This window comes from Glycine soja, chromosome 3 (assembly GCF_004193775.1).
Source record: "Glycine soja cultivar W05 chromosome 3, ASM419377v2, whole genome shotgun sequence".
In the NCBI taxonomy this organism is placed as follows: domain Eukaryota; kingdom Viridiplantae; phylum Streptophyta; class Magnoliopsida; order Fabales; family Fabaceae; genus Glycine; species Glycine soja.
This window is the reverse complement of record NC_041004.1, coordinates 30606436-30616069: the sequence shown is the minus strand read 5'-3', so window position 1 is coordinate 30616069 and position 9634 is coordinate 30606436. Positions and strand designations below refer to the sequence as shown.

The 9634-nt window shown below is 31.5% G+C and overlaps 1 protein-coding gene across 3 annotated transcripts; it reads right to left on the bottom strand.

Annotated features, from left to right (window-relative positions):
- Positions 1 to 785: 785 nt before the first annotated feature.
- Positions 786 to 9597, bottom strand: LOC114406425 (protein NUCLEAR FUSION DEFECTIVE 4-like). 3 transcript variants are annotated; one of them, XR_003665418.1, is made up of 3 exons: positions 1918 to 2987; positions 1638 to 1730; positions 786 to 1546 (listed from the first exon to the last, which is right to left on the bottom strand). XR_003665418.1 is itself a non-coding variant. In XM_028369121.1 (3 exons), the coding sequence occupies exons 1-3, from the start codon at positions 9393 to 9395 to the stop codon at positions 1066 to 1068; spliced, it is 1680 nt and encodes a 559-aa protein (XP_028224922.1). In that variant the 5' UTR covers positions 9396 to 9597; the 3' UTR covers positions 786 to 1065. The 3 variants fall into 3 exon arrangements, 1 of the variants encoding a protein (XP_028224922.1); XM_028369121.1 differs by lacking the exons at positions 1638 to 1730; positions 1918 to 2987 and adding exons at positions 2994 to 3883; positions 9087 to 9597; XR_003665417.1 differs by having other exon boundaries at positions 1638 to 2987.
- Positions 9598 to 9634: the final 37 nt, after the last annotated feature.

Below are 9634 nucleotides of genomic sequence, written 5' to 3'. Positions count from 1 at the left end.
TTTTGCAATGAGTTTCTAATAAAATAATAATTTTATTTTTAGTCCTTGATACTTATTTTTAACCCCTAATAAATTAGCAAATTTTGTATTTGCTCCACGATAAATATTTTCCATTTGTTATTAATACAAACTAAAACAACATTTTCTAATTTATTAGGAAACAAATACAAAATTTTCTAATTTAACAAGGAGTAAAACAATATATCAAGAATAAAAAATAAAAATATTGTTGTACTAGGAACTCAACATAAAACAAAAATATATAAAAAATCAAACACAAAAATCAAATATTTATTAAGAATTAAAAACATATTTAAGTAATAAATAAATAAACAAGATGACAATTTTTATTATTATTTTGGTGGTGATTTATCTGTTCAGTTCACTTTAAAAACAAAGTCATGGTAGTTAGAGCCTTAGAGGCATGTGGCCAACTAGCTGATACGTATACTCCGATGGTTTTTAGAAAATTATTAAACCTTGATCGATCGGTTGAACCGGTTCAATTGGAAACCAGACAAATGTCCGGTTCGACTCTCTTATCTGATCAAATCTGTTAAGAAATGAATTAAGGAAGGTACCAATATATTTTAAAATGTGAAGGCACGATGGAATTTGCTTATTTTTAATTACTGACAAATTCCTTTAAATTTTTTATTGAAATTTAATTTAAAAATAAAGATGAAAAAAGTAAATCAAGTGTACAAATAAAGATAGAATGAGTGTGGCTTGAGATAGTTGAGAAAGAGTTTTTCTGTGTAATTGTTAAAATTATTTAGTTAAACTTATCAATACACCACAAAATTAGTAAATAGTGATCCTAATCTACCACTCAGCCCAAATACAATTCTTTTACCAAATGTTAAAAAACTAAAGCCTAAGCAACATCCTAAATTTTGATCTGAATTTCTTTTTTTCTGAAACTACTAAGTTCTATGTATGTTGAAAGATCTTGTGACTCTATGGTAGAGGTTAATATTACATCTTGCTTTTTTGTATTTATGAATTATGATTGAACCCAATCAATTCAAGAGAATGGTACAATGTTTCTTCACAGAAGAGTTCTTATTCTGGAGCTACACTGTTTCTGTTGTTATTTCTTTCAAAATTCTCATAAGCTTGCTTAGTCCTTATGTAAAGGAAGAAGCTTGAACCCAATCCTACCATTGAAATGCAACTCCACCATACGAAAGTTTGAAGGTAACACTTCCTCCCCATGCACATGGACATTTTGTGCAGCCAAATTGTATGCCTTGGTTTCCTTGCATTGGAATCATAAACTAAGGCTGCAAGAAGGCCGTAGAGACATGAACCTAAGGGAATGTTAGTGATGAGGATGTTGTGGTTCACACCAACACTGTTTGGGCCAAAAAGCTCTGAAGTAATAGATACTGCTGCAGAAAACACAAAGCCTGAACTTAGCCCTATCAAGGCAGTGCCTATGTGTAATGCTGCTCCACTGCCAGATATGGCCAGCAAAATGAATGCAATTGGTGTTGGCACCAAGGCTGCTGCAAACCATCCAGTTCTTGCAATGTGTATCCTCCTGCATTGTCATACAACATTAGTTGATTAATATTTTTGTTAATAGAAAAAAATACTAACTGCATGTTTGGTTTCACAGCATGTGCTCTTACGTGGTCGTTAACCACACATGTTGGCGACCATATCACCACACCCACTGTCAACCGCCACAACCACCGACCATATCACCATACCGCGACCACCAACTACCTTATCCATCATTAACGTTGGCGACCATAAACCGCAACGATAAATGTTTCTCTCCAACCAAAATAGAGAGAACATGAAAAAAAACAACATAGAAGAAGAAAAACACCATGAGAGAGAAACAAGTAGAGAGAGTGTATGAGAAAGGGAAGGTGATGGTGAATAAAGAGAAGGAGAGAGAAATACACGAATTGCTTGTTGTTAGGTATGGATCCAGCGAATATCGGAGTTAGATACTCCAACGCGAAATCAAATCTTTTCGTCATTTGAACACTAAATTGGGGGAACGACTTCTCTACTTCATCCTTGCCCAAATTAAGAAGGAAACCTTCCAAATAACCAGACAAAGCGATAAGAAGTAGGAAAAAAGAGTGTGAGTCCTTGTGCAAAAACAATCGCAACACAACTCGACTTAGCGATGGCCGAGAGTTGCGACACCTTGTTCGCGTACGTGAACAAGGGCACGATGGCGGTGTGAGACTATGGAATAGGATGCGCCGTGGTGGTGTGCTGGCGCCGCGATCTGTAGTTTGGGGGTGTGGGTCGTTGTTCGATGGTGGTGGTGGTGTGTGAGGAGCTTGCAGAAAAGAAGTAGTAGGAGGTGGAGAGAAAGAGTTAGGTTTTCCAAGGGAGAAGAGAGATCAACACTCAACAGAGAAAAGTGTTGTTCAAAGGGACAGATGGGAAAAAGAAACAGAAAAAGAAAAAAAAAAGAAAAAAAATGAAATTTTTTAAGCATAAATCTAAAAAAGAACTCCATTCGTGTAATGTGTCCTGTTAACGTTGAAGTAACCAATTAATGGATGTCGTTTAATGGCATGAATCTGGAACAAAACTTTTTAGACATTAAAGATTCAATTCGAAAGAAAAATTTATCAAGAACTTGGTGAAGAAGTTAAATATATATCAAAGATCAAAGATATATTTAAGTTTTTTTTTTCTTCCCAAAACTGACTATTTGGCTTGAGAAAGCATTTTTTGTTTTAACTTTGTTTCCTGTTTTCTGAAGTTTATACAGGAAAAAATTATAACAGAAAATGAAAGGGGAAAACAATAAAAAGATATTTTTACTGTCTCCTGTCCAGATTTTTGAAAACAAGAAACAAAGAGAAAAACATTTTTCTCAAACCAAACGGTGAGCGGCATGCTTGTTATCTAGAATAAACCACATTATGTTATGTAGCAATCGTTCTTGAATCTTGTTGAATTCTATCAAAATTCTTGCTAATTTTATCACTACCAACTAAGACCTTTAAAAGTACCTGCTTAAGAAGTCAGGTGAGGCTGCAAGAAGACGACCAAAGAAGGAACATGCCGAGTAGAGTGTGACAAGAGAACTAGTCTGAGAAGAGTGTCCTAGTGATTGCGAAATTTGCCCCATGTTGTTGCTGTAAACCAACCCAATTGTTCCTCCACAGAAATATGCTAAGTAGTACAGCCAGAAGTCCCATCTACGCACTAGCAACTTAGCTGAATGCTCTTCCCCTAGCATTGAAAACTTCTCTCTCTCCAACATATTCACAATACAACATTTCTTCTCTCTTGTGCTTTGTGCACTTCTATTCCTCGTGCTGTCCTCCTTGATACTAATGAGCTCTTTGTAAAGCTCATCATCATCGGGGACGGCACGAGTGAATCTTGAACTGTAGAAGGAAAAGCTTGTGGGGACAGTAAAGCAAGACCATTCTCTAGAATACACAATGCCAGGCAAGAAAAAGAGCAGCACAAGGAGAAAAATTGCACCTATAAGGATAACGCGAGCAATGGCCATGGTGTAAGAGAAGGAATATAAGAAGAGGAGGTAGAGGCCTGTGACAAAGGCAAGGATGTTGAGGCAGAGAAACACCGAGGTGTCACGCTGAATGGTGTCAACAGAATGTGGTTGAGGCTGTGGTTGATTGAGAATTGGGATGAGTACTAGTCCAGAAATTAGCACAGGAACAATGGCATTGAGTAATAGATAGAGGGTAGCATCATTTGAGTTTATTGCATTGGCAATGAGAGTGTACAAAGCTGCACTCACACCGTTGAAACTAATGCTCAAGGATAATGCAAGGGAACGGTTTGCAGGAAAATGTTTGATGCATAAGACATAGCAGATGGTGTTGAACCAGCAGATGCTGCAGCCAGCAATCAGGCATAGAAGAAAGACCTGTTCAATGTGCGCAAATGTTGTTTTGTTAGTATCAATCAATTTGGAATTGTTTGTAAAAATATAATTATCAATTGCTGACTTGTGCTATATACATGTTACCGAAGTCCCTAAAAGTTTGATCAAACGAATTTATAATCCCAGTGAAACTAATAACTTTGGTGGTCAAATCCTGCAATCTGAACACATTTGAGAAACTAAGAATGAATTTATAATAACTACTTATAATTTGGATGACAGTGAAACCTCTGTCCAAATTATCCTGTTTAAAGAGGATTTGTTATGCATCTCTTCCTCCCGTGGCAGACCTATAGTCATGTGAGGGTGTGCACTTGTATCTCTCATTTTTTAAAATTTATTAAATTTGTAAATAAAATCTTATATTTTTATATTTTATTTCATCTATATTTACATAATTGAATTCACTGATTTTATTTTTTATAATTTACATCTACTAATTTAGGGTTTCGGATCCGTCATTATTTTCCTCTCTCTGCTGCATAAGGAAAACATTAAAATGTGTGTGTTTTATTTAAAACTAATTCATGTTATATGGATTAAATGCATTTTTTTGGGTGGTGAATCCAGGGTATTCCCTGACACAGAGTCAGAAATTAAATTAAGGAATTAAGATACTACTATCTATAAGGAGTTGACTTCTCTCACTATTTCATATACATGGACTTGAAGATCTAATCTCTAAGAGGCACAATGACTAAATTCATTTTGCTCTGTTACTCTTATTGCCCTTTGCATCATAGACTTACGCATATTACACCTCCTGATTTTTTTATTATGGCTTAATTACTTATTTAGTATTTGAATTTTAATTTTAGGGGTGTGATTTTTTAGTTTCTAAAATTTAAAATTATTATTTTTTGTCCTTGAATTTTGACAAGTTTTTTTAGTCTCTCACGTAATAAACAGTTTTTAGTTGTCATAAATTAATTTTTATTTTTTAGTCACTTGAATATATTTTTTTTAAAATGTCACAAAGTGTTAAAAAAACTACCATAAAATACTAAAAATCATTATAAAGTGTGAATTTATTATGTCAGTTATTAAAAAAATCAATTTGTCAAAATTCAGGATTAAAAACTTATGTGAAACCTTTCTGTTTTATGGTCTTCTTTGGTTTTATCTTTGGTTTTATTGTTTTGGAGATGAGAACTTGTGTTGTCAAAGGATGATCCAAAAGATGCTGTTCTGGGACTAGTTTCATTGCAGAGGTGAGATATTTGCAACAAACTTCAAGGAAGCTTAGCAATTAATGTCGCTCATGTCTTTTGGAAGGTAGGAAGAGAATTGGATGGTGGAGAGAGAGAGTAACAGAGAAAATTCATGTATGCTAAAATAAAATTTAATTTTATAATGAAAAGGTCTTAAATATGTGTTTTTATTCTTGTGATATATTATTTTTTTCAATTACTTCTTGTAAATTTTTTTCTTTATTTTTACTATTTTGTTTTTGTCTTTTTAGTGTATTCATGTTTCAGTTTTTTGTCATTATAATATATGAATAATTTGCTTTTAGTTCTTATCAATTTTTTACCACAAGGACTATATAAAAAATAGGGACCAGTATGATGACTCAAAGAAATAGTACCCTTGCTAAAACGGAAAAAGTAGATATTACAAGAATTACAACAAAATAATAAGGATAATAAAAAAAGAAATTTTACAAGGATAAAAAAGAAGATATTTTTTACTTTATAAAATTAGTAACAAATATTTTTATCATTATTGGGCCTAAAACTTAAACATTAGTTATTTTATCTTTAAATCGATCATGGTAAAAATCAAAAATATATTTAAACGATAAAAAAATGTGTAAAAGTTAATAAAAAAAACCAAGTGTATCATGTATAATTTTGTAAATTAAGATGAAAAATGCAATTGAAAAATAAATTAGGGGGAAAATGGATTTGAGTTTTTTTTTTTCATTAGATAATCTTTATTATGATTTTGACTTAACTTATACTCAAAATTTCACACCCAATCGCCTATCCCCACTTGATGGGAAAGGGTAGGTGAACTAACACAACAAAATGGTGAAAGAGAACTTCTGAAGAATCCTTCAAGGTACAGATAACCCTGGGAATCTAAGGAGTAATTAATTGGCTTGAAATAAGGTACAGAACTTCAAAAGAGTGCATAAATTAATAATTGTTGTGTTAGTTGGCTTGAATCTAAAAAGTAAATTAAAACAGAAACTTGGGAAAGTGCCTAAAGCTGGTCAGCTAATGATCCTAACCAATTTGCAGCCACAGGAACAGCTCCTCTACCAGCAGTCTAGTTAGTTGAAAAAAGGGCAATTTTGACTAACAAACTAAATTTAGGCACAATCTTATTTTAGTTTTGCTACTTTGAAAATTGCAAAATAAGGGTGTCCAAGACCCATGTAAAGCTAATAACACTGATGGAAAGTTAATTAATTAGGATGGAATTATATTTTAAAAATTAGACCCTTAAAAATTTAATTAAAAGAAAGTTGGGTTCGAAAAGCTCTTTGTCCAGATCTTTTTTCTTTCAAAACTCGCAGTAATTAAACTCAACTATTAGGAAATTTATAATAACATGTATAATATTTAATCAATTGAGTTAGTTAGACCTCCTTAATAATAAGTTTTCTAGATAAAATTAGCTCAATTCGATAAATATCTTTTAAAACTAAGCATAAATTAGAAATTTTATTGATTTAAATGAATACCACGCATAAATTAATAATTGTATTGAAAGTATTTTGCATGAAACTCCTAATTTCCTATGCATAGTATCTAAATTTGTACGTTTTATCCAATTAAATAAAATGAAAATGATATCTCTATTTGTTAATTTCATTAAAATATACGATAGAGTCATATCGTTTTAATTATAATTTATTTTTATTCTTTTTTGCGCTGATATTCTTGCTCTATTCTGACCTTTTACTTGATTCGTTTTACAAGGAAACTATTTATTGCTATTGAGATTTGGTAGAGTTTTTAAGCAGCCCACAATCCCAATCCTAAAAATACTGGATTAGTTCAACTACTACATTAATTAATATTTTTTAATTAACGTCACTACATTAATGATGAAGCCAGTTGTTTAATTGCTAGAAATAAAATAAAAAATAGAAGACAGAAGTTTTTTTTTTATTCATATAAGAATTAAAGTAAAGTATTAAAAAATATTATAACATCTCACACACGCTATCCACGTAATTGAACCAAACCTTCGTCATAAAAAGAAAAGAAGAAAAACGAAGTTGGATGACAACAACATAGTTGTTCGTAATGATTATATTAACTATATTAATATATCTTTATTAATATATTTTTTAAAAACAAACAATCCATGTCATTAAAATCTCGCGTTGGAAAACGTTCTAAGATAACATTTTCCTTTATATAGATTGCATGTCAAATTGATTGATTATAAAACAAGATTGCTAGTAAGATGTTTTTTAATACATTTTGTATTATTATTTAAATTTTTGAAAAATTAAAAAAAATATAAAATAAATTTATTAAATAAGATATAACATTGTGGGTTCATTATGTTTATTTTTAGTCTTTTGCTCTAATAACATGATTGTTCCTGTGTGAAGTGTGCCTAAGGAACAAAATAATATTATATATATATATATATATCGGTAAGAATAGAAGAATGTATGTGGCTAAAAAATGTTAAAGTCTCTGGCTAAAAAACATTACTGTATAAACTAGCTTCTTTTTTCTTTCACATTTTAAAATTACGGTTTGATATTGACACTTGAGCCTATCATAAAGATGATGAGACGTATCAGTATGTTACATCCATACAATTTGTAATAGGAGTGTCGAACGCTCAACTCAACTTATTTTCAAACTTGTTGAAAATCGGATTAAGTTGAGTTAGATGAATAATATTTGTAGTGAATTAAAAATCTCAATCCAACTCGTGATGAATTGTAGGTTGGGTTGAGTTGGTCTCTCAATCCATTTTTAAAGACAAGATTAAAAAAATTTAATTATTTTACTTATTTAAAAAATTTCTCAAATTTGATAATAAAATATAATAAAAAAAGAAATTATTTTATAAAACTAGTAAAAAAAATACTTAAAAACGATTTTAAAAAGGTGTAGCTATTAAATATAATTTATGGAAAAATAATTGACAAGTTAAACAAGTTGACCTCATTTGAAACCTCTAATTTTTTGTTTTTACTTTTTAGTACAGAGATAGAAAGGGTATGTGTCTATAATTGTGTCATGTGTGTGCTACATGCGGAGAAAGTTAGACAGATAAGGTGGACACGTAAGATAAAATGTTTTATGGTTAAAATTACTGCGCTAATATTTATATGAGAAAGAGTGCTTAGTGCTAACAACATATTTTTTATTTACTTTTTCTAACATATTTTTATTATTAAAACTTATCTTGAATAAATTAATTAAATAAAAAGTGAAGTCCAGCAAATTTGTTATCTTTTCCAATATGTTGACATTTCTCATGTTGACACATATGAGGTCAGAAATTAGAATTGTTGTCGTGTAGCTTTAAGAGTTTCTCACGCATTTCCTTTCACACTAGACCATCAGTTTTTATCCAGAAAGCTAGGAAATTGTCTCTTACGGTTGATTCTTCTGCCAGTTAGATACCTTAAATTTGTACATGCGTAAGATTCTTCATTTTCATAGTCTTCTAAAAAATTAACAAAAACCATGAGAAGAAATGTGTTTATGTGCAAACAGAATTGTGCTTCAAACAAAGCTCTTCCATAAAATCCCAAACAACACTAAAAATTTTCCCTTGAGTAAAGTTACATCTTTCCACAAATTTCCATATATAATTATTCTCATTACTTTATAAAAAAAGAGTATCAAACGAAAACTAATGTCTTACAAATTACTAATACAAAACACCTTCAGTGTTTATAATTAGTAAAATGTTAGTAATAATATATTAGGATTTAGAAATATTCAATTTTTTATTCATAGTAAACCAGTCCAGGTAACAGATATTTACAACAATTCACAGATATTATCCGATCAACTGAGTTAGATTTCCTAATCGAATTATTCTATTTAATTTTCCAAATTCAAGTATATGGTTCATTGATTTTCCAGAAAATTAATTCCCACATATAAATGTATGAAAAATCCAAAGAATTAATTAGCAATGCAACATATATACAACACAAGGAGGGATCGAGCTAGCTAGGGTGAAGAAAACTAACCACAACATAAGGCAAAGTGATGAGTCTATGAATGACAAGCCATTGGAAGCCAAAGCCAAAAAGTCCCATAAAAGCAGCCATGAACATAACCACCCACAAGGGGAGGTACATGAGTGAGACCCCAGAACACCACCCAAAGGCCTTTCCCATGTCTGAGGCCACAGAGAGGTAATTGAGCTGAAGCTGAGTTATGTTAAGCACAGATTTGAGCTCAGATGAGTAGGATGAGAAGTCAAAGTTTGTCCCTGTGAATGCCTGCACCCATATTGATGCCAAAAGTATCACCCACTTTCTTGATTCCCCTACCATGGATGGATCAATTGGACTCCAAAATTGAAGAAATTGAAGAGTTAATTGATTTCTCCTAATTCCTCTTCTTCTTTTTCCTTTGAACCTCCTCCAACCACCAAGAAATAACAACAGGAGGAGCTTTGTTTTTCTCTCCTGTTTGGAATGAATTTGGTGGTTACTCTTGCTTAGAGAGAATGGTGGTTGTTGTCTCCTATTTTAGTACTTTTTTTTTACATTAAATCGTAAATTTAGTCCTT